This window comes from Canis lupus, chromosome 36 (genome assembly GCF_011100685.1).
Source record: "Canis lupus familiaris isolate Mischka breed German Shepherd chromosome 36, alternate assembly UU_Cfam_GSD_1.0, whole genome shotgun sequence".
Classification (NCBI taxonomy): domain Eukaryota; kingdom Metazoa; phylum Chordata; class Mammalia; order Carnivora; family Canidae; genus Canis; species Canis lupus.
The window spans coordinates 25,197,934-25,223,499 of record NC_049257.1 but is presented as its reverse complement, the minus strand read 5'-3'; the positions used below and the strand labels follow the sequence as shown (position 1 = coordinate 25,223,499).

Genomic DNA, 25,566 nt, shown 5'->3' with positions numbered 1-25,566 from the left:
ACCCTAGAAACCCATCATCACAATTGCTATCAAGGATCACAGTTCAACAGTGACATCACCCTCCCTCCTTCTCAGCCTGAAGATGGGATTTTAAAAAGCTATTGCTGGGAATCCCTGGGTGGCACAGCGGTTTAGCGCCTGCCTTTGGCCCAGGGCGCGATCCTGGAGACCCGGGATCGAATCCCACATCGGGCTCCCGGTGCATGGAGCCTGCTTCTCCCTCTGCCTGTGTCTCTGCCTCTCTCTCTCTCTCTCTGTGTGACTATCATAAATAAATAAAAATTAAAAACAAACAAAAAAAGCTGTTGCTGGCCCCAAAGCCATACATACAGTGCTGCTGGTCATGGTTGTGCACACTGAGGTGGTCATCAAGAAGAATGAAGATAATGAATTCACTCCGGCCTTTTCTGCTTAAAACTTTGGATTGCTTTTTCCATATAATTTCAAGAATTTTTTGTCTTTCAGCTTCGTGCCATGTAGGTCACTTTTGGGTGTACATTTTAGTCAACCTCTGAACAAACAACGAGGACTATTTCCAGTGGCTTCGCCAGTACTTTGAATCCAGAATGATTAATAATTACACCAGTATCCCTAAATTCAGTCCGATCCGAGGTAGTGTTCTATCCTCCCCAGGCTAGTATGTTCAGAATCTGTTTCCACACATTTTCCATTTAGGAAAATAACAAACAGAATCTCGCAATTGTTTGCTGGCCTCCCGCGTGTGCCATTGCTCGTCTCACCTGAGCTCTGTTGGTGACACACTCATCAGTGAGAGGCAATGAGAAGTGGGATGAGGGGGACAAGCACAGCATTTCTGCTCTCTTGCAAGTTGAGTACTTCAGGCAAGCTCTTACGCAAACCTGGGCCGGCCTCTCTGGATATGGCAGGAGGAGGTGCTATAAGTTGGACATAAGTTGGACATGGGGGAGACTGTTAGTTTAATTGGAGGATTCAGAGTAGTGGAAGCCATCTCATTTCTCCCAAATGTTGACATTACAATTTTCAGGTTTTGCTCCTTTATAAAAGAAATCTACAGGTGGTTGTGGTGAAATACTGAGAATCTTTAGTGGTTCTCAAACATTACCATGAATCAAAATCATATTGAAGATTTCTTAAAACATAGATGCCTGGACCCCACCCCCAGAGTTTCTGTTTCAGTAGTTCTAGAACGAAGCCCAAGAAATTCCTTTTCTAAGGATCTCCAGGTTGTCACTTATGCTACTGATCCAGGGACCACATTTTGAGCACTACTGCACGAACTGGTGATTCAGAAACCTGTTTGATATCTGGCTATATCAGTTCTGTAGCTACAAATGATTGGAGTTTCTTTGAGATAAATCAGAAATTCCTAGCTTTTTGACTGTTTCTTGAGTAAGTCTATGTTCCTTCTTGAAGCAACTCAGTATAGTTAATGGCAGACGATCTACCTCCATATCCCTCGTATGCTGATGCTCCCATAATGGCTAATTGCAGTAGCTACTCAGTGTGGCGTTTCTTTCTGGTCCACAGGTGATACCTAATTTATTGCTGGGTGCCAAAAATTACTGTCATCTCTTTAAAAGCTTTAATCCAATCAAATATATATATTTTTTCATTTCCTAATCACATAGTCCCAACTTTTTAATACCTATTGTCCATAAACCCTTCTGGTACCAGTTACTAAACAGGAAAGTGTTTTTAATTTCAGGTAATACAGTCAACTCTACCTGGAATCTGTACAAATGGATTTCATAATGGTCATAGAAAATTCACAGAAATGTTATGAGGCCTGAGGAAAAACTCTACCCTGAGATTCCAGGTGTGAGATCCAAAATAAGAAAAATACTGCCTTTCTAAAGTCAGAAAGCTGACAAATCAAAAAGCCACCACCATATGTGCTGGCTTCAGTACATTGCATCAGAATTTGTGTCAACCAAATAAATCCCCTGTCCTCTGACTCCCCCATGTAACTTTGTTGTAAATTAAAGCCTGGTGCATATGATTAGCACGTACCACATCTAGGTAGTGTAGGAAACATTTTATTTATTCCTTTTTGGGTGGCTCTCCAGCCTTCTTGCTCTAGGAAAGCATGCAAAAGGGGAACGAGATTAGGTGCTGATGAACCAATCCATAGTATCTTCTACAGGTAGAAGGTGCCGCATGTATTTTACATGATTGTGCATGACTGGCTAGAAGAGAATAGGAATCGAGAGGATCGTAATGCTGAAGGGAAAGTGGAACCAGAACATGGTGGGCCATGAAGTTCCCCAAATAGCTGTTATTCTTCATACTGAATTAAATTGGTGGTCAAGTAATCTGAATAAAATCAAAAGCAAAAAAGTAAAAGAGCTTCAGCCCTTTCTAGATATGTACCTTTGAACAAGTTACTTAACTTCTGTGTTTCCTCATCTAAGGAATGTCAATAATGATGAAAATAAGAACACGTATTCATAGAGCTGTTGAGGATTAAATGACATAACTTTTCTATATCATGTAGCACAATCTCTAACGTGTACCTAGTAGTTTAATATTCATCATTGGGTGTAGATACAGTTTCAGAATTCTTGAAATACTTATAAGTGTGGGATATTGATGGAAAGTGTCACCTGAGCAGACATTTTTGATTAATCGAAACATCCAAATCCTTGAGCAATCTGGAAGAAATTGAGTATTTTCATAGTAGTGTACCATTTAACTACCCCAAAACTTGGTAAATTTAAGAAACAAACTTTATTTACCCTGAGAAAATGTATTTATACATTATTTCTCATGTATCTATGGGTCAGCAGAATGCTTGTTGACCTGGGCTGTATTTATCAGGATTCTTAAGTAGTCCTCCTTTCTGTTCTCGTGGACCCTGGTACACCTCAGATAAAATTGCTTGAAAACTAATAGTTTATAGGACTCTCTTCCTTTTACCAATGTTGATGTTTGATTATACGCAGTGGCTTGTAAATATTCAAATAATAAAAAAATAAGAAATTAAAGCAGCCATAACTGCCAAAATCCAATTGCTAAAACGAATATTGAAGTATTTATAAACACTGGTTTATGATCTTCAAACAGAAAAATAACATATTTGGCTATTGTCAATGGAAGAACTCAATTGCATTGAAAACCTAAGGAATTTGCCAGTTCAATTATAAATATTTAAAAAAACCAAAAAATTCCCATAGACTATGTAGTATAATTAGGCAAAATTTCCCCTAAACTGATGTTTTATTCAGACATTCAAGAATAACCGGAAAAGTTATGCGTGTATCGAGGGAAGGCAAGGCTTTACTGACCAGATCAGGGCCCAAATGAGAAAGATTCCAAGATGACATATACGCATATGTTTGTGAAGAAGGAAGCAGACAGAGGATGTTAGTGAGTATATGTGTGTATGTAAAACTAAGAAATGCTAACATTTAATGTTTAAATAACACCAAAGACCACATACACTGCGTTTTCTGAAATAGACAACGTTTACAACATGGTTTCCATAAAACTGACAGTGACTTTCTTCAGAGAAGAAAAAATGGAACATTATTACTATTACTATTATTATTATTATTATTATGCTTTTAAGCCATGCATTTGATGTGTCTGCTTGTCAGCTACCCTAATTTAAACACATGTATTGGGGCACCTGGGTGGCTCAGTGGTTGAGCGTCTGCCTTTGGCTGGGGGCATGATCCTGGGGTCCAGGATCAAGTCCCACATCGGGCTCCCTGCAAGGAGCCTACTTCTCCTTATGCCTGTGTCTCTGTCTCTCTCTCTCTCTCTCTCTGTGTCTCTCATGAATAAAGAAATAAAAAAATCTTTAAAAAAAACACATGTATTATTGACTTTGGAGTATCTTCATGTTCAGAAGCTAGTAAGATCATCAATAGATTAATTGTGGTAATAAAAGATGTGAATTGCAGCCTGTCCCTTTGCCCTCTCCCCATCTCCGTGTGAAAGCACGCTCCTTTAGACAATGAGTTTGCTAAGAAACAAGGACCAGGTACAATTAAACAAGACAGTTTTTCCCAAATGAAAACAAACATCTTCAATTTTTTTTAAAAGATTTTATTTATTTATTTATTTATTTATTTATTTATTTATTTATTTATTTAAGAGAGATAGCAAGAGAGAGCACCAGCAGGGAGGATGGGAGGGGGAGAAGCAGACTCCTTGATGAAACTTGGAGTTCAATCCTGGGACCCTTACCTGAGCTGAAGGCAGACACTTAACCGACTGAGCCACCCAGGAGCCCCCAATTCTTTATTAAAGGCTAAAGTAGGAGTGTATTAAACAAGGATTACTCATGCGCAGCACAGGTGGCTCAGTGGTTTAGCGCTGCTTTCGGCCCAGGTTGTGGTCCTGGAGACCTGGGATGGAGTCTCATGTCAGGCTCCCTTCGTGGAGCCTGCTTCTCCCTCTGTCTCTCTCACTCTGTGTTTCTCATGAATAAATAAACAAAATCTTAAAAAAAATAATAAAACAAGGATTACTTATTTTGAACTCCCTATGTACAGAGCCAAAACAATTTGAGCGAGCCCTTCTAGAAAAACAAATCTTAGTATAATTCTTGAATAATGAGTTTTCAATGAGAATGGATATTCCTATGATGTAGAACAACTTAATCTGTATGATTTCCTCCAACTTGATCAACTCTCATCAATGAGTTCACTACGAAACTTGGATGGATGTAACTGACTAAAGTACTGGTTATCATTCCCCATTTTTATTTCTAGAAAGACTCAGCAATTTATAGTACGGCTATATATATTAATGTTATTTTTAGATTAGTGGAATGATTAACATCAAACTTAAAACTATTTTTTTTCTTTTTAAAGATTTTATCCATTCATGAGAGACACAGAGAGAGAGGCAGAGACACAAGGAGAGGGAGAAGCGGGTTCCCTGCAAGGAGCCCAACGCGGGACTTGATCCCAGGACCCCGGGATCATGCCCTGAGCCGAAAGCAGATGCTCAACCACTGAGCCACCAGGGTGTCCCAAACTTAAACCTACTGAAGCAAAATTAAAGTTTGTGTGTGTGGGTTTTATGTTTTTTACAAAACATAACTTATAAATAAATCTTGGTCATATCCTTTAATTGGTACAATGTAGTAGCTAAAAGGTACAGGTTTTGGAGTCAAGTAGACCTGGCATTGAGCATGTTACCTAACCTACATAAGCCAAATTTTTCTCAACTGTCAGATGAGGATATCATAGCTGTTAACTCAGTGCACCTGGAATGTCTTAAGTGCTCAATAAATGTGCATTGTTGTTTTATCGCCTGCTTTGCAAAGTAGGCAGTACTGTTCGATTATAATTTTTTAATGGGTTCATAAGTTCTTATTGAATTAAATTAATGTCGGCATGTTCCTTCTGAAGAAGCGAACAATATTTGCTCAAGGCTGTAGAGAATCATGGTCTTTGGTGGCTGTTGGGTCATCTATGTGAAAGCAGGCTGTGGTTTCAGGGTAGTCTTTCTAAGTCTATTGAAATATGTTCTCTAGTTTCTTCTGCAACCAGCCTCGTTCAAGTAGCACCATCTCTTGCTAGAAGCTGCAATAGCCTCCTTTTACCCAACTCACCCTCTGTGTAATCAGGTCTCTATACTGTGGTTAAAATGATCTTCTAAAAATGTAAATCTTATCCAGGCTCATTCACACCACTCCCAACAGCTCAAAGCTCTTCAATGGAGAGCAGGCTCTGGGACCCGTCTTCCTTTTTTCTACGTCTCCTCTTGCCATTATCCCTCCTCTTCTTAGTGCTACACTGAATGTTTTTAGGTTTTTAAATTTCTCACCCTGCTCTTGCTTCAGGCCCTTTACATATATTCTCTCCACTGCTTGGAAGACTCTTCCCCCAGACCAGCCCCCTTCAGTGAGTAACACCCCTCCCATTGCCTCTGCTCTGCTAATCTGGGGAGCCCTCCCACATTAGTCTTTACCAGGTTCCTTTGTCTTCAAGCTTTATGGACTGGTGGGTTTTGTTTTCCTTCCCTGCGCTTATCTCCAGTCAGATGTGTGTACACTCGCTTGTGAGTGAATCTTATTAAAGTCTATCTCTTTCATTAGATAGAAAGCTTTGAGAAAGCAGACTGATGTCTCCACGTATGCCTAGCACCTCGCAGCACAGTGCTTAGCACACAGTGGCACTCAATAGAGATTTACAGAACACATTTATTACTCATCGACACAGGCAATTTCTGAAAGGAGGGTAATGAAGAGACCAGCTCTCCAAAAATAAACTAAAGCTACTTTAGAGCCTTATGTCCAGCTCTGTCTCTATATAGCGTCTGTAACCCAGCACTATGAACCAATGTGAAAAGATAGAACTTTTTTTTTCCCCATCAGTCTTTTCCATGAGGTGGGATCCAGGAGTAAATGCAAAGAAGAAGAAAAAACAAAACAAAACAAAACAAAAAAAACAAAAAACCAAAAAACCAAAAAACCAAACCCACATTTGATTCAGTAGAGGGCTGCTTTAAATTATAGCTCCCTCTCTAAGCTTATTTTTTTAGTACGTTGAAAAAAGTTCTCCGCATCTATAAGATGCATAACTTTCTCCTTGCACCATCAAAGCACCTGAAAGTCTCAGTAAATAATGGCAAGACTCCTAACTCTGGGAAACGAACTAGGGGTGGTGGAAGGGGAGGTGGGTGGGGGGTGGGGGTGACTGGGTGACGGGCACTGAGGGGGGTACTTGACTGGATGAGCACTGGGTGTTATTCTATATGTTGGCAAATTGAACACCAATAAAAAATAAATTTATAAAAAAAAATAATGGCAAGAGAGCGAGGCTCCCTAGAGGCTGGGTCCTCCTCAGTCCCGAGCCACATCTGCCACCACCTCAGGACCAATCTCCAAGGCAGCCAGAGAGACTGTTGCCCGCGTAATGTACCTGGTGCTCCGGCCTCCCTCCAAGATATAACTCCCTTAGGCTTTGTTCACCTCGGAATGTCAGGATCAGGAGCTCATTCTTTCCCTCTGTGCCTCGTTACTGTGCAAGTGCTCTAGGTAGAGGCCTCAGATCAAGTGACATCTGTCTCTTTTAACCTCTTAGGATGCATGAACTTACAGGTTCCTCTCAACAGTAAGCATGGACCAGAAAGACGCTAGAGGTGCTTAGAGCACCTGAGGGGACTTGGAAAGGTGTCACCAGTGGCGAGAAAACAGGAACATGTAAAGGGTTGGTGGAGGGCACAGCAGACGCCAGGGTCTAATTTACACTCTTGGCAATACCGGCTGTATCTGCCTCATCAAATTAAACAGTTGTCAAGGAAAAGAAAAAGAGTTTTGGAGAAGCTCATGTAGTTACCAACGGGTAGAGGAGACTTTGTCTTACATCAGGCAACTGTGGACGCCTCACCTCACAGATTCTCACCATATACTGGGATCATAGGGGTGGCCAATTCCCTTTGAGGTAACTCTAGGCATTCACACTCCTCTCCCTGGTGCCTTTCTGGTCCCTCTTTTTTCTTGCAGAACCAGCTTTGCCTGCTTAGTGACAGAATAAGTCAATGAGTATGAGCGATAAAAGTCTCAGATCATCAGACCATCTCACAAAGGAACAAAGATCCCACAGGAGGAAAAGAGACTGGGGTGTTTATCCATAACCCGGGAAGTCGTTTTTAAAATCCAGTCCCGTCGCAAGTAGATCCTGTTATAACATCATTGTTTGTAAAACGCCTAGAGCTTAGGCACATTTGTCACTTGGGTACGTATATATGTGTTTAAGTATTTATCTGTTTATTTATTATTACAGCTCAGCTTCATAATCAGATCGTCCTGTTTGGGCCCCAAAAGTGGCTTGTCACTGGATAAAAGTAATTTCCCATGGCAGGTGCTCCCAGCAGGTGGCTGCTCACAGTACCTGCATCAAAAAGGTAGATTTAGTCAGAGATTTTATTTTAATATGAAATCTGTATTGCAGCCTGAGCCACTACTGGGTGATGTGCCAAAATTCATGTCTGCAGCATGATTTATTATGTGAAAATACCACAGAACTAATCAGTGGAGTTACTAATTAATACAAATCTGCATTTTTTGCATAAGCAATTAGTGCAAGGAGAGAGCAGTGAAAGAGGAAGTTTGACTCCTTTAATCTCAGTGCCTACTCAAGCAGAAAGACCCACCAGGGCCAAACTCCAAGATCTACATTTGGAATTTCCCCCCTTTGATTAGTTAAAGACATAAAAGGTCAAATTATCAATATTTAATTCATGTGAAATGTATTTGTTAAAGAAAAAAAGAAAACATTTTATTTAAGGAAAGGAAGCCTCTAGGTGTAAATTCCTGAATCAAAAATAATTATGTTTTCCATTCAGTAGAGTCTGAATAATATTTAATAAGGATTCCGATTGCTAATAATAATGACATTTAAAAATTACATCAATACTAGGGGGAGGGGTGTGTGGCATATGCTTCTATGAAGAAATCAGCAAAGGTGCTTGTTCTCCTGAGTCACATCTCTACTAGACTTTTCCCAGTGTATTTTGGATGTCACGTGTATTAAGATGCAATATTCTAAATCCAGTATTTAGATAGCGTGGCTCGCCAAATCTGAGCAAAGAATGCCATTTAACTCGAGTTGGTTTATTTCCACATTGATTTCAGAGAAACTGCTTATTGTGTGAATAACTTGAGCGTTGAAAGGGTGGTGGCGATGAAAAAATATATCATCAATAAAAGGTACACTCCATATCAAAAAGCAAAACTAAAAAAAAAAAGGAAAAAACCCTTTTTAGATGTTTTATTATTTCTGTGCACAGCAAATAAGAACTCATTTTGATTTCGATGCCGTGTGGCAAATAAGTGCAACGATCTTTCCGAAAGTCGTTTAACAAATCATTTCTTTGTTTCAGGCTTTGCCAAGCTCGCATGATATTTTACAGCCCTTCCCTCACCCCTAAACCTGGATATCCAGTTTTCCAGGGAACTTGCTCTGAAAAGAAGGTGGCTAATTAAATGCAGATTTCCAGGGCTCTCTCATTAAAAGTTCGCATGGGGTGGTCGATGGTTTTGCGAAAGAAGGCAGAGAGGAAACGGCCAAAGGCTGCTGCTGGAAGGGGCTTTTTGAACCTTCGCGGGGCGCAGCGCGAGGCCCGCGCGGTGGGAGTTGTCCAGGGTGCTGATACCTGGAGGGAGCGGCTTCCCGGCCGCCGCCCGGGGCTGGACACCTGGCTCCCCGGCCGGGCGGGGCGAGACCCGGGGCCGCCGGCGGGAGGGGGGGACCCGCAGCAGCCTTTGTGCAGGGGATGCCCGGGGGGCCGGGGGGCGTCTCTGCTGCGGCACCTGCCGGCGAGACCTCAAGCTGTTCCCCACGCGCCGTCCCTTTAGGCCCCCCACCTGAGAGCAGGTGCGCCCACCAGCACACACTCATGCACCCACACCCACACGCTCCCACGGGCACGCACACGCTCCCATTCGCAGTCTCGCGCTCGTGTGCGCTCACGTGCAGGTTCACACGCACTGGGGCACCCGGGCACACTCACACACGCACACAGCGCCGCTGGCGCACGAGACTGGGGGCGCTCCTGTGGGGACCTGCGCCCACGTCCATGGGGGCACGCGGGGCGGACGGCTGGCGGAAAGCCCCTCACTGTGACCGACAACCAGGCGCCCTAAGGGGAGCCGCTGCCCCCTCCCTCCCCCCCCCCCCCCGCCCCGGGGGACAAGGAGGACCTAAATAATAAATAAAAGAGCACAGGCAGGCCGAGCCGGGGAGGCCCGGTGCTAAATCACTTCCCAAATCACAGCCGCCTTGTGCTCCATCCAATAGCTCTAAGCGATTTGTGGGGCTGGGGGTTGGAATCAATTTTTTTTCCCCCGTTCTCGCAGGTGCAATATGAATCAATTATCTTAATTAAGATTATGCCGCAAGCCCAGGAGGTTTGGGGAGGACGGGTTTTGCGCTCGGGGCGACGGCGAGGCATTTTAATAGCTTCTCTCCCGCTCCCGGCTTTCCTCCCGCCGCCTGGCTGTCGAGTCCGGGCAGCTCCAGCCTCTGGCCAGGACCCGGGCGCCCGGAGGCCTCCCCGGAGGCGTGGGCGCAAACCTGGCGCGGCGCCGGCGGTCTGGGCGGGGGCGGGGGCGGGGGTGCTCCCCGCTGCATCCCCCTCCGGGTTACAAAGGCCTCCTGTGAAAGGCCTACTCTAGCGCTAGGCCCCTTGCGCCCTTGGCCCCTGCGCCCTGGGTCTCGCCCGCCCCCAGGTGCCCCCCACCCCACCTCTTCTGCAGGGGCTGAGGCCAGGACACCCGCTCCCGGGAGAGGGGCCGGGAGAGGACGCGGGCGCCGCTCGAGGTCGGTGGGGACCACCCGGGCCAGCTCGATGCTTTCATTGCGCGCAAGCCTCCCTCTGCGAGAGCGAGCATCTGTCTCCGCGAGAACCAGGTCACCGCCGGGGACGCCGGCCCTGCCCCTGCTCGTCCTGGAGGCCCCGCCGAGGCGTCGAGCCCCCACCCCGCCCCCACCCCGCCCCGCCCCGCCCCGCCCGGGCCGCGCGCCCCCTCCCGCCCCCTTCCCGCCCGCGCTCCTGCTGCCGCTTTAACGGCCGGGACCGCCCGGCCCGCGCCGCGCGCTCCTAGCGGGGACCCGGGGGGCGACAGATTTGGGGCATTGCTCGAGGGCAGTGAGTCATGAAAGCCGCTTTTGTTCCCCGCGCGTGCGGTTCGCGTGCCGCTCAGCAGCCTGCGGCGCCGGGTGGGGAGGGAGCGCGGCCCGGAGCCCGCCGCCCACCGGCAGCGCGAGCCCAGGGACGGGGCGACCACTGCGGCCCCGGGGAGGGGGGCCTGCGGGTGTGGACCCCGAGTCCGGGGGAGGGAGGCGGGCGCGGGGGCTGCTTCTAGGCCCCATCTCCTCCGCACAGAAGGCCCCCCAGTACCTCGGGCCTGCACCCCGCCCCCCCGGCCTGCCTCCTGCGCTCTCCGGGCGCCAAGACCCCCCCCCCCCATTGACATTCCCCGCGCAGAGGAGGGTTCGCACCCCAGCCCAGGACCAGCCCCCGTGACCCGGGAACCCGCCAGGTCTCTGGAACACCCCGGAGCGGCCTTGCCTTTGTACAAATGCCCAGGCGTGGGCGAACGACGGACGGGCACGGGGATTAGGGGTGAATTTAGTAGAAGGAGAGGGAAGCAACGGGGCTAATACTTCGTGCACCTTGCAAACTCGAGTCGTGGCTGGCGAACGCCCGGGGCCTTTCCTGCCCTGGAACACCTGGCTCCACGGAGACCCTCCTGATGTCGCAGACTGAGGGAGCTTGGCTTCCCCGGGGGAGGAGGGATCTCCTAGGTCATCCCCCCCCCCCCCCATCTTTGGGTAGCTGGAGCCATCTCTTCCATCCGCCCCTTAACATTTACCCCCCACCCCCCACACAAAGCTCCTCTAAGACCCAGAGGGAGGGCCGGGGCGCGGGTTCTGCACCCCCAGCCGCTGGGGGCTGGCCAGGACAGTGGGGACACTTGGGCCCACTCTGCAGCAAGTGTCCTCACACCTGCCTGTTGTGGTCCCTCCTTAACTTCGATGCCCTCTGGGTTTTAACCCATCACTGACCACACAGATGGTGCAGGGGAGGGAAACGAGACAGGCTCCTGGGTGAATCCTTCTATCTTCCCCTGAGCTCTTCCTACACTGACCAGCGAAAACTCCCTACAGCTCCGCTCTGGGAAACTCAGCATAATTTAGGTCATGCTTTGGGCACTGGGTCAGGGCGCACAGCACTTTATTCCCCTTTCAGATTTGCGCCTTCCAGCCACCAGTGATCTCCTTAGGACCCTCTTCCCCTCTCCACTCTTGCCCCAACGGTTCCCAGAGGCACCTGGCTTCAGCCGCTCAACCCTGACACTGTTTGCAAACTCGAGGGGGCTTTTAGGGCGATTGTCTTTAAATAAACAATCCAAGTTCGACGCATTCATTGGAAGGGGCACCGGGTCTGGGAGGGACAGGATGTTAGTCAACGGAGGATTAGAGACGGAGCTGCTGGAGGAGGAATGGCAAAGATAGGCTGTCTATGACTGCAACCGGCCCGGGGAGGAATGAATGATCATTCAAATCGCCAAACACAAACACGGGCCTCTTCGGGAATCTCTACGACCTTTGCTTGACAGGTGGAGGTTGGTTGAGTCAAGTGAGAGTCTGTGAGGTCCGGAGGAGTCCTGGCCATTAACCCCCTCCAGAGCCCTGCCAAAGGCCTTTCCCGAAGGAGGAGCGAAGAAAAGACCCACTCGGTGTAGGCCCTGCTTGCTCCCTTGGAGAAGGCTCGTCGGAACCAGGCGCCTTTTGCAGGTCGGGGCCGTGCAGGGTCAGCTTGGGGCGGGAACACGGGGTGTCGGCGGGGGAGGGGGGCATCGTCTGCAAGGATCCAATGGCCTTGGCGAAGCATCAGAGGAGCCCCCGAAGCTTTCACACAGAGAGTTCTGGGACCGAAAGAGCCAAGGCCTGAGCGCGCCCAGGCTGCGCCCGGACCCAGGGGTGATGTACGGGGGGCTTCGGACAGAGGCCGCTGAAGGCGAGGCGCCCCAGGCTGCACGTGTGCTGGGGGCAGTGACAGGCACAACATTTCTACCGTCGAGGCTGGGCCTGGGTGAGCCGGGGACGGAGGCCGCGCTTGCAGACCAACCCTGTGCGCCAGGCCGGTAGGTCTCCTTCGGGGTTTGGCGGGGATGAGGGGATGGCGGGCACACGCAAGCGTCCGCCACGCGGGGGAGACCCGAGGCGGGCGAGCCCGGGAGGGCAGCAAGTGTGGGGCGCGCCCCGGCGGCCACCGGAGCCAGGCCAGGCCGCTCCCCCGCGCGCCTCGCTCCCGGGGCTCCCGGGGCTCCCGGGGCTCCCGGCCCGTGCGCGCCCCGACGCCGGCCGCCCTCTCCCATCGGAGCCCCCCCTGCAGCCCCCCTCCCCCGCGCCCCCTCTCCCTTCTGCCGCCTGAAAGGGTTAATCTCTCCTGCGGGTAAAAACAGGTCCGCGGAGTCTCTAACTGGCGACAGATGGGCCACTTTCTTCTGGCCACAAAGGGGCCGGAATGGAGCGCTCCGCGGCATACAAATGGGCGGGTCACGTGGCCGCCGGCTCCTGGCTGGACCGGGAGGACCATATGGCGCATGCCGGGGAGGCAGGAGCTGGGGCGGGGGCAGGGCTGGGGGGAGCGGGCCGGGGGCGGGGTGGGGAGGGCGGGGGAGCGCGCGGCCCGGACGCGTGCGCAGGCGCGGGGCGCACGGACCTGCGGGCGCTCGGCTCCCCGCCCCGCCTGCGCGCGGCCCCGGCCGGCGGCTATATAACCCGGGCGCCCGCGGCCGGCGCGCGAGGAGCTCGCCCCACGCACGAGGCGCGGCGTCCGGGGCCCGGGGTTATGAGCCCGCCACTGCTCAGGACCTACTAACCGCCGCAGGTAAGCACGGCCCTCGCCTCGCTGCCCGGGGATCCAAGCGGTCGCGGAAGCCCCCGGCGTCCCCGCACGGATCCCGGGGCCCCGGACGCGCGCGTGCATCCACGGGCATCCCTCCCCTGCCCTCCCCTGCCCTGCCCTGCCCTGCCCTCCCCTCCCCTCCCCTCCCCACGCCACGCCGCGGGCAAACCCGCTCGCAGCTCGGCTCGCGTCCATCACCCAGCGCTGGCTCTCCAGTTTTTTTTAAAAAAATGTTTTAGTGTTTTGGTTTTTTGGGGGAGGGCCTCTTTGGGTTTTTGTAAATAATGCACCCCAACTCTGATGATTGGCTTGCTGGTGGTGATTTCAAAGTCCTGGAAGCAAACGACTACTTGACTTTCTCACTCCTTCTAGTAAGGGAAAAAAGAGAAAAAGAAAAAGAATAAGGAAAAAAAAAAAAAAAAAGGAAAGCCCTGTCACCAAGATGCATTTTGTGTGCATGTGTGTTATACGCGATTGGAAGTGCCGAGTTATCGTTTCAGTGACTAGAAGGGGCATTTGAGACCCGGAGTATATTCCCCCCCCCCCACACACACACACCCCATCCCCAAATAACCCACTTGACAGGTAGTTGGGTTGGGAGGGAGGGGGGATGTGGAGACGGGGAGAGGAGCCGACTCCTGCTACCTGTTACTGCTTCCGAGGCGGCCAAGTCCCCAGCAGCCAGCGCAGGAGCCAGAAATTCAGTTATCTCACTAAAGGCTCTTTTTTTTTCCTTAATTTTCTTTATTAGAAGCGGCAACTTCGCTCTTGCCAATCGCTGACCATCATAATTACTCAATCTTTTTAAAGAGAGGTTTGAGGCGAACTTTGAAAAGCCCCCAATAAAGAGCGGGCGGCCCTTTCAATGGGCTGTTTATTAGAGAGGAGCCTCCCGCACCTGATCCCAGGCGCCGGGCAGGGCGCTGTGCGCGGTGCCCCGGCCTCGCCCCGGAGCCTGCGCTTTTGTACAAGGTGGAAATTCAGCGGAGGGACAGGGATGGGGGGCGAGGGGGGAGGAAGGCGAGGCTGGCACGGGAGCCCCCTGCCCACTTCTGTTGCCACACGTTTCGTTGATGGCGAATTAATTGGACGGGAGCTACTTTTTCTCCGGCACGCATTTGCTCTTCAGTCTCGGGGTAGTGTGTAATCTTCTTAAAAATCACTGCCACCGTTAGTTAGCAAATTACGTAATGGCCCTTTGCAGCTGTAATCGCCAGGGCAGAGAAGGGGACGCACGGAATTGGGATTTTTTTTTTCCAAACTCATCATTTTATATGTGTGTGTGTGTGTGTGTAGTTGTGAGTGACTTTGAACTCACGCAGATAAAGGTGGAGTAGTCGGGGGGGGGAAAAAAAAAGCAAACAAACATGAAGTAGTGGAAATGCATGCTCATTTTCACGCATGTATCTCTCTGCCGCCTAAGCACCGTAAACACACTTTCACCCATCGCTAGGAAACACACCTGCTTGCTCTCTCCCCCACCTGCGCCGCTGCCCTCTGTCCCGGGGGCCTGTTGTCAATCAGGCCGGCTAAGTTTTTCTTAGGAGCATCTGTCTGGTCAGCAGCGGTCACTCCCTCGCGCGTGCATCTCTGCCAGGTTAGGGAGTGGGAGCGCGGGGAAGGCGCAGGTCGTTGGCGAGCCTAGCGCTTTTCTCCTTTTCTTTCTGTTCCCCTTCCCCCCTCCCCCCTGCCCCCGCCCCCTGTTGAATGTAGGAAACCGCATCATGACCAAATCGTACAGCGAGAGCGGGCTGATGGGCGAGCCTCAGCCCCAGGGTCCTCCCAGCTGGACGGACGAATGTCTCAGTCCTCAGGACGAGGAGCACGAGGCAGACAAGAAGGAGGACGACCTGGAAGCCATGAACGCCGAGGAGGACTCGCTGAGGAACGGCGGCGAGGAGGAGGACGAGGACGAGGACCTGGAGGAGGAGGAGGAAGAGGAGGAGGAGGACGACGACCAGAAGCCCAAGAGACGCGGCCCCAAGAAGAAGAAGATGACCAAGGCGCGCCTGGAGCGGTTCAAGCTGCGGCGCATGAAGGCCAACGCCCGGGAGCGCAACCGCATGCACGGGCTCAACGCCGCGCTGGACAACCTGCGCAAGGTGGTGCCCTGCTACTCCAAGACGCAGAAGCTGTCCAAGATCGAGACGCTGCGCCTGGCCAAGAACTACATCTGGGCTCTGTCGGAGATCCTGCGCTCGGGCAAGAGCCCCGACCTGGTGTCCTTCGTGCAGACTCTGTGCAAGGGCCTGTCGCAGCCCACCACCAACCTGGTCGCCGGCTGCCTGCAGCTCAACCCTCGGACCTTCCTGCCCGAGCAGAGCCAGGACGTGCCCCCGCACCTGCCGGCGGCCAGCGCGCCCTTCCCGGGGCACCCGTACCCCTACCAGTCCCCGGGGCTGCCCAGCCCGCCCTACGGCACCATGGACAGCTCCCACGTCTTCCACGTGAAGCCGCCGCCGCTCGCCTACAGCGCGGCGCTCGAGCCCTTCTTCGAGAGCCCCCTGACCGACTGCGCCAGCCCCGCCTTCGACGGGCCGCTCAGCCCGCCGCTCAGCATCAACGGCAACTTCTCCTTCAAACACGAACCGTCCGCCGAGTTCGAGAAGAGCTACGCCTTCACCATGCACTACCCCGCAGCGACCTTGGCAGGGCCCCAGAGCCACGCCTCGGTCTTCTCGGGCGCCGCCGGCCCGCGCTGCGACATCCCCATAGACAGCATCGTGCCCTTCGAGAGCCATTCGCATCACGAGCGAGTCATGAGCGCCCAGCTCAATGCCATCTTCCACGACTAGGGGGGCGCGTCGGCTTCAGCATCCCCCCCCCCCGCCCCGGGAGGGGCGCCCACGTGCCCACTGTGCTCGCGGCGACCCTGGTGTTTACAAAAGGCAGCCCTTTGGGTACTATTGCTGCAAAGTGCAAATACTCCAAGCTCCGAGTGATAGATGTATTTATTGTCGTTACTGCCTTTGGGAGAAACAGGGGATCAAAGTTCCTGTTCACCTTATGTATTATTTTCTATAGCTCTTCTATTTTAAAATAATAATAATAATAAAGTAATACAGTAAAAAAAAAAAAAAAAGCACCACAAACTTGGTGCAGCTGTATTCAGATCATATGAATTATCTGATCGGGATAACAAAATCACAAGCAATAATTAGGATCTATGCAATTTTTGAACTAGTAATGGGCCAATTAAAATATATATAAATATATATTTTTCAACCAGCATTTTACTACTTGTTACCTTTCCCATGCTGAATTATTTTGTTGTGATTTTGTACAGAATTTTTAATGACTTTTTATAATGTGGATTTCCTATTTTAAAACCATGCAGCTTCATCAATTTTTATACATATCAGAAAAGTAGAATTATATCTAATTTATACAAAATAATTTAACTAATTTAAACCAGCAGAAAAGTGCTTAGAAAGTTATTGTGTTGCCTTAGCACTTCTTTCCTCTCTAATTGTAAAAAAAAAAAAAACAAACCCACAATTGCACAATTTGAGCAATTCATTTCACTTTAAAGTCTTTCCTTCTCCTTAAAATGAAAACCAGATCCATAACTCTTAAGAGAATAAAAAAAAAGGAGAGAGATGTAGTCCCTATCAAAACATATCAATTCAATACATTACTTGCACAAGCTTGTATATACATATTATAAACAAATGCCAACATACCCTTCTTTAAATCAAAAGCTGCTTGACTATCACATACAATTTGCACTGTTTCTTTTTAGTCTTTTACTCCTTTGCATTCCATGATTTTACAGAGAATCTGAAGCTATTGATGTTTCCAGAAAATATAAATGCATGATTTTATACATAGTCACACAAATGGTGGTTTGTCATTATATTCATGTAATAAATCTGAGCCTAAATCTAATCAGGTTGTTAATGTTGGGATTTATACCTATTGTAGTCAATTAGTACAGTAGCTTAAATAAATTCAAACCATTTAATTCATAATTAGAACAATAGCTATTGCATGTAAAATGCAGTCCAGAATAAGTGCTGTTTGAGATGTGATACTGGTACCACTGGAATCGATCTGTACTGTAATCTTGTTTGTAATCCTGTATATTATGGTGTAATGCACAATTTAGAAAACACTCATCCAGTTGCAATAAAATAGTATTGAAAATCTGGCCAATTGTTGCATTTCTTCTGAAAGTGATTTTTTTTAAGCATAAATAATTCCTAAGCAGGATAATTGCTTTATTTGCTGAATTTAAAAAAAAAATACGAAATGCTGTTTGTAGAATAAAATAAAGGACAAAAGTTTACTTTAGCATACTCTCTAGTCTGTTTGTCTTGGTTAGGGAGTCACCAGCTCTTTGTAAAGATAATGAAAGAACCTAACTCATATTTCATTACGTGGAATATGAGGCTGGGGGGTGGGGTGGAGAGACAAACGGTTGTGTTTTTGTTTTTCTTTGTTGTAAGTGCCTTCACTTTTAGCTTCTTGGTTTCTATTCTTTTAAACGATTATGGTATATTTTCCCCCTATTTTTTTAAAGGGGCATTTAGTTCATTATTCACAAGCAGACACAAGCAAGTGCCCTAGCTTAGTTTGCCTATACATTTAAAATGTATAGAAGAAAACTTTACCATTTTCTTAGTGCTTTGTTATCTGTACATTTCCCTGGACTGAACTGCAAATCAGTACTATCACAAAGTACCGTTGCACTTTGCAAACCAGCACTATCCCCGGAGAAAAGTTACGCACCTCCAGAAAATGTCAGGGGGGAACGATTGAATTAATCTAAAGAATCCAAGAAGTGGCATTTTGTAATTATTTTATGAACATCTTGTGATGATTTCAGTAATTTTTTTTTTCCAGGAGAAAATGGTAACGAGTTATTTGTACTCAAGAACATGCTATTTGTAGTATAATATATTTTAGGATGATACAATTGTGTCCCTTCCCTTTCTGGAATGCTAAATAGAACTCAGTGGAAAAACTTACAGATGACTCTGTCCATTGTTAAGTCCACCAAAAAAAAAAAAAAGTTTGGCATTTTTCTTCCTCTGGATGTATTGACTGACAGGAATGCTTCCTAGGGAATAACGTTTTGGCACTTGTGCCCTGGCTGTACCACGGTGCTCTGATTACTGTCATTAGTAACTCCATTGTTCCTCCTCTGATTCGGATGCCACATTGGATGACTACCTCTCTTCCCAAGCTTGTTCCTTTAATCTCCTTCTCATTGGTGATTTAGGGGTTCCAGAAAGCTGACCTCATTTAGCAAACTGCTCCAGAAAAATGTGAGTAATCTAATGGACAGGAACAATTAGCCATACTAATAACATTGCCAATGGGGCTATGTCAAGCTGTGACAGTAGCAGTAAGGAATACTTCAACATTAAAAAATGTTGAGTTCAATTTAAAATACATCATTTTAACATGTTTTCCATCAGCCTTCATCAGATGACAGAAATACTTTTAAGTTAGTCTCAACTTTATCCAAAATGCAATCATCTCATTCCAAGTGAATCAGAGTTGTTATTTTGAAATCAAGCTGTTGCTTCTAGGATTGCTCTCACTGTTCTTACTTTAAGAGACGTAATACTGATAAGATATATGAACATTGCCAGCCTTCCAGCCTAGGGGACCATGAAGTGAACATTCAGATCTGATGTGATCTATTCAGCAGCTCAATTTCACCTGTAATCAAAAGTATACATCTTCATGCAAACTAAAACTGTTGCTCTAGTAAACAGGAGAAATAATAAGAGAATGCATGTTAAGGATTCCAGCTTTTAAAACATCAAGCAAGGAGATATCTATACTGTGGATATTTTTTCCTTTTCTTTCTTTCTTTCTTTCTTTCTTTCTTTCTTTCTTTCTTTCTTTCTTTTTTTTTGTAAGGTAGAAATGCAGACTATAAGTCAGTTTCTTTTTCTTTCATTTTGCCTATATAACTTCATTCTAAAACATAAGGATTCTTTCAGTCAGTCAAGGAGTAACTCACATGCCACCATCTTTTATTCAAAGGCAGGCACAGATGTTCCTTCTGCAGGGGAGGTTTTAATTTATGAAAATGATATTGTTTATGCATGAATGAACTGAATGCACTCTGCATAACACACAGCACTTCCATCTGATCAGAGAAATACCACAGAACCAGTGCCAATGTCAGAAACATATTCTACAAATTTACTCACTTAAATGTTTAATGAATATTTGGAAGGCATTTTCAAACCACAAGAAACCTTTTCAATTATCTTTTTCTTTTCTTTTTCAATTGCCACTAATATTTAAAAGAGAATCGGTTTTTATAATTGGCTAATGCCTATATCTAGCTAATAAGAAAAGAAAATGTTTTACTAAGTGAAAAACCAACCAAAAGAAACACTGGCAACTTTAGCATCATTGGAAAAAAATCTTTAAGTGTTGTTGTATATTGCTTGATCTGAGTAACATTTAGGGCTCCTTTATATTGGACAGTTACTATTCCTATTAAGTAGGAAGCTTAGATCTACTTCTCTAATGTGAAAATGCTCTAAAGAGTTATTTCCAGGAAAGAAAAAAAAAACCTGGTATTTAAAAATCAACAGTCAGTTTCATGGTGGGAGATGAAATTTGGCTAAATATTTTAACCAGTGCATAATTCTCTTTGAATAGAACACTGCATAACTTAGATTTCATTTACATCACCAACTGCATTCATACAGTATGATCTACTTTTAATCCTAAAAAATACAATTAAATGCAAATTAAAATGAAGAATTATAATATCTTAAGAACGTTCTGATAATTTTAGGTTTATAATACGGTACAGTATAATAACATTTGCAACAAATTAGAAGTGTTCTAATGTATTAATCTTAAAAAAGTCCCTATGTTTTTAGATTTGAAAGTCTATAATTCTTACAAAATTAATGCATTTCTGAAGGAAGCTAGCAATTACTAAAATGATATATGGATCATTAGCTAGCAGTTTGAAGCAAGCTGTTTTAGTTCTATAATTAAACAAGAGATTTAAAGTGAAAATATCTATTAAACAATTAATAAAACTAGGTTTCAAATGTAGACTGATTTTTGTCCTAATGGGAATTGTAAAACAGGAAAGCCATGCTTAAACTAAACTGAAACCTCCTCTCTTCCCTTTTCCTCTCCCTTCGCCATGATTTATTTCCTAAAAACTATCTAAATAAAATCTTTAATCCCAGGGTCTGATAAAGAATAAAAGAGCCAATGCAACATCTTGTGGAACACCAGGACTGAGAACTCTTGTTGCTACCATTGCACAGAGGCATTCTGGCGTCAGATACATAGTGATTTGTATGGTGGCATAATCATTGGCTCCTGGCCAGGCATTATGTTTCAGAGGACACTATTGTCAAGAACCATTCAACTAGAAATCTGCACTGTATGCACTCAAAAGTTGAGATCATCTGCCTTCCCATGTCAGGAAGAATTTTGTGCTGGCAATTGACTCATAGACTCTTCACACTCACTAACACTTGGTTCAATGACTCTGATGGAATTAGCTGGATAACCAAACTAGTGGCATTGACAAGACAAGGCCTCAGTCTCTCGGGACTTCGGTTCAAATTGTGAATTTTAAAATGTCTTAAAATGCAGAGTATTATGGAAATGCTGGATGAAATCTTCAGATACATTAGACGTGGATTTGGCCATCTAAACATTATTGTGCTAGTTATCTAGCTAATAGGGAAGTGGATAGGGACAATAATAATTTTTATAGATCCCCAGGTATAGAGCAATCCAAAGGGATATATCCCCTTGTGAAATAACATCTAGAGATAAAAGAATAGATTTAATCTCACATTTATGGGGAATCTTGGTAACTTACTTTGCTCTTAACAAGATTAAAAGCTACCCCTGCTTTAAGCTTTGATGTCTTAAGGACACACCTCCAGAAAGATGGCCTCACGTGCTTACTAGGTCAGGGCTAAGTGCTCTCTGCTCATTTATGCATTTCAGAACTAAAGCAGCCCTGTGCCTTATTTTACAGATGAAGGCACTGCAGAAAGTTGGGATACCTAGATCCTCCTATGACTGGTTTCCTTTCTTCATTCAAGGTCTAGTTCAAACGCCACATCCTCAAATCCCGATATGAAGTAGCAACCTCACCAAAATCAAAATTATGATTGCCCCTTCCCTTTTCCAGAGCATTACTTGCTTACTTGTTTCACTTATTTTTAAATTATCTATCATAAGAACAGAACCTTTTTAAAAAAATATTTGTTGTTTCCCTAGTGCTTCATAAGAACAGAAGCCTTGTTTCTTGTTTCTCTGTTACTTAGAAGATCTAGAAGATGCTCAAAAATATTAACATTCCAAGAAAATCAAACCGCACTAATCTAATGCTGAAGCTGTTATAATTCATGTTGGTTGAGAATGGGAGAGGACCATAAATGATTCTCAGCTCAGTGAAAGTTATAAGCGTTAATTCTAGAAAAAAGAGAACAATTGACACTAGTTTCTTATAACATGGCGCCAAACATCTCTTCTCCACTCCTTTTGAGGATAGAAATCATGAGCTATAGGTTCTTTCTTTTTGTTTAATATCAATTTGTTAAATATGATTTGGAACTGCAATAAAAATGGAACTAAAATATTACAGGCTCTTTCCAGACCCTACTTTTCTCTCTCTCTCACTCTCTCTCTCTCTCTATTTACATTCCTTAAGAACTTGAATGCATGCTACTTTTTTCCTTCCTGTTCATCATTCTTTGTTTTTGTTCTATTGTTAGTGTTATATAAATTTGTCCCACATTGAAGAATTTAGATTACAGCAGACCAGAATATAACCCATAAGGACTATGTATGTAGTCCAGCAATGAGTTGGAGAATTTGAGTAGCATTAAACAAATTAAATAGTAAAAGAGGTCACCCTTAGGTCTATGATAGCTCAGATGTAGAAATCCACAATATAAAAGTACTGTATTATCACAATACTTGCTAGTTCAATTCATTTTCCTTCAAAGTATCAGTTAGAATAGAAAAGTGGTTAAGTTTGTGAGGGATGTGGTCTTCTTTGCCAATACAACACAATGAAAGAAGACATAAAGTGATTGTCTTCAGCAACCCCGGGTATGCATTTTAGCACTAAGTTCTTAGGAGAAGTGCTTAGGGACCAGAAACATCAAAGGATCAGTGTTCTTGGAAAGTGATTTAATTTAAAATCACTGAAAAGCACTGTGCCTGGGTGGCTCAGTGGTTGAGCATCTGCCTTTGTTTGGCTCAGGTTGTCATCCCGGGGTCCTGGGATCAAGTCCCACATCAGGCTTGTCGAAGGAAGCCTGCTTCTTCCTCTGCCTGTGTCTCTGCTTCTCTCTCTGTGTCTCTCATGAATAAATAAATAAAATCTTAAAAAATTAAAATCACTGGAGACCAAAGGATAACTAATATTCTTAATAATCATGATATTCATACACTGTATGTGCTATTGGTTGAGATAAATGCTGATGAATTGCCTAACTTATAGTTTCGTTTTTTTAAGATTTTATTTAATTACCTAACTTACCATTTCTACTTCGAAAGGTTCACTGTGCAAACTTAGCACATCAATAATATTTCTCTAGTGTTCTCTCTGAATGATGTCAGTTGGAGGATCGTCCCCACTTCTGGTGACGTCAATGAAGTGGTATTACAATGCTTGCGAGACTGTTAATTCCTTACCACTGGTGTCACCAACAACTGTAGTGTTTGTCTACTCCTAGCAGGACATTCTAAATTTATAAGCTGTGGTAGGTTGTAGGTATGTGACCAAATAACATTCACATCCAAGACTACAGAGGATAACGTAGCATTCTAGAAAGGAGAGTTGGGCTAACTTCACCTATCGTTGTTTAGGGGCTGAATAATTTTATTCCAGTGGGTGATTAAACACACAGTAAACAAGAATAACAGGGACGCCCAGGTGGCTCAGTGGTTGAGCGTCTTCCTTTGGCCCAGGGCATGATCCTGGAGTCCCAGGATCGAGTCCCACGTACGACTCCCTGCATGGAGCCTGCTTCTCCCTCTGCCTGTGTCTCTGCCTCTCTATCTCTCATGAATAAATAAATAAAATCTTAAGAAAAAGAATAACAAATGTATGCAAGTTCTAACTGGAATCTAAATAGTGATCTTTATCAAAATGTTCCTTTACTAAAAGAATTTTTTAGTTAATGGAGGCAAGGCTGCTTATTTGGATTCCTTTAAATTCCAACATGGGAGCATTGGTTATAGGAACTGTATTTTCATGTCTCCTTGACTCTAACTAGCATATTAAAAATATTAAGTAACAGGATCTTTTGCTTCCTACGGTTTACATTTTTTCCTAACTAAAAATGCATTTATCTTACTTAAAATACATTGTCAAGGAAACACACACACACACACATATATATATAGTCCTGAATTGAAGAGTGCCCTCCCCCAACTCCTGAAAATTCATTTTTCAGCCAGAACCTCAGAGTATGATCTTATTTGGAAATGATATCCAAATAACACATCCTAGTATGTAAGATGTAAATGAAGATGGGGCTATTCTGGATTAGAGTGGTCGTTAAAGAAGAGGACAGAGATGCAGACAGAGCAGCAGGGAGAATGGAGACAGAGACAGAGACAGAGATTGGACTGATATGTCCATGCATCACGATCTGCAAGAACTGCAATCACCAGAAGCCAGGCAAGTGGCACAAAACATCTTTCTTCTGAGTCCCCAAGAAGGAAACCAACTCTGCAGATGATTTAATTTTAGACTTCTGGTCTCTACAGCTAGGAGCAATACATTTCTGTTGTTTTAAAGCCACACTGTTTGTGTAATTTGGTATGGCAGTCCTAGGAAGCTGATATTCCTGCTAATACCTTCAATAAAGTGGTATGTTAAATATGCATAAATACAGGAGGGTTCATTTGAATTCTTATGAAAATATTACCAATATATTTTGCAATATTCCAATATTTACAATATATAAGTTTTAGTGACCCCAATATATAATGACCAGCTTATTTCAGTTAATATCCAGTTTGATATATTTTTAAAAAATATTTTATTTATTTATTCATGAGAGAGACAAAGAGAGAGAGAGGCAGAGACACAGGCAGAGGGAGAAGCAGGCTCCATGCAGGGAGCCCAATGTAGGACTCGATTCCAGGCCTCCAGGATCATGCCCTGGGCTGAAGGCGGCGCTAAATCGCTAAGCCACCAAGGGCTGCCCTCCAGTTTGATATTTGAACAAGCTGACAAATAATAGCTATTTCATTAGCATCTAAATTATGCTAAAGTTTTATTGTTTTTTATTCAGGTGAATTATTAAACTGACATCTAGATTTATAGAAGTGTGAGTGGGCCTACCTAATAATCTAATGTTGTTTAAAATTCTTATCCTAGAATTTATAAAAAGCATGAACTATAAACTGTCATTTATTCTTCATGTCAAAAATGCCATAGTTCTTCTTTATGTGGGGGCAGCATGATACTAATAGACCTCTGTAAAAAGAAATACAGCATTCTCCCTGTTTCACAAACACCCATTTAACATACAATTTCTACAACATGTAAAATTACATAAAATTTTTTTTAAATGATGTGGTCCAAATGAATTTAAGTGCTATGGCCTCTAACAGTGCTATCTACCTCTCCCCGATTATTTAGGGCCTTCAGCCAGTACTCCCCTTGTGAGCTAAAAACCCAAGGACAAGGCTCCAAATTGAGTTCTATAGGGCTGTACATCTCATTATTTGACTCTTTTGATTGCTCAAAATACCACTTACTGATTATATCTTCAGAAGTTTTAGTTTTTGTAGATCTGGGACACTACCTTGTTTTTACATTTTTTCTTTTTGTATTTAGCAGAATATTAAAAGTGTTATTTGGCTTCTTTTAGGGTCTTTTAATGGCGAACAAGCACAATTTAAAGGAACTATAGAAGGCCCGGACAGACATCTTGGCTAATATATATATTTTTTCTAAAAGTAAGAAGTAGCCTCATATCCAAGATGAAATGTAGGTTGTCTAAGTTAAACAAGCCTTCAGACCAAGCCCCAATCACAAGTATGGTTGGAAAACACAATTTACCTAGATGAAAGTACTTCTAAAAACATTAGGAATGTTATACCCCAATACCCTGACTTGGAGTCCAAAGTACAGAGAGGCCAGTCTTGAAGAGATTTGTGGGAACGGCTTTTGTATAATGTAACACAATTTTATTTATATGTGTATATGTCCCTATATATGGATATATA

At 45.2% G+C, this 25,566-nt stretch overlaps 1 protein-coding gene across 1 annotated transcript; it reads left to right on the top strand.

Moving 5' to 3' along the window:
• The first annotated feature begins 13,211 nt into the window (after positions 1-13,211).
• NEUROD1 (neuronal differentiation 1) lies at positions 13,212-17,509 on the top strand. Its single transcript, XM_038585028.1, has 2 exons — positions 13,212-13,341; positions 15,073-17,509. Exon 2 carries the CDS (start codon positions 15,084-15,086, stop codon positions 16,152-16,154), a length of 1,071 nt encoding a protein of 356 aa, XP_038440956.1. The 5' UTR covers positions 13,212-13,341; positions 15,073-15,083; the 3' UTR covers positions 16,155-17,509.
• Positions 17,510-25,566: the final 8,057 nt, after the last annotated feature.

Bases quoted from the DNA above. Each gene is read 5' to 3' on its own strand.
- NEUROD1 (XM_038585028.1), top strand. From the start codon at position 15,084: ATGACCAAATCGTACAGCGAGAGCGGGCTGATGGGCGAGCCTCAGCCC.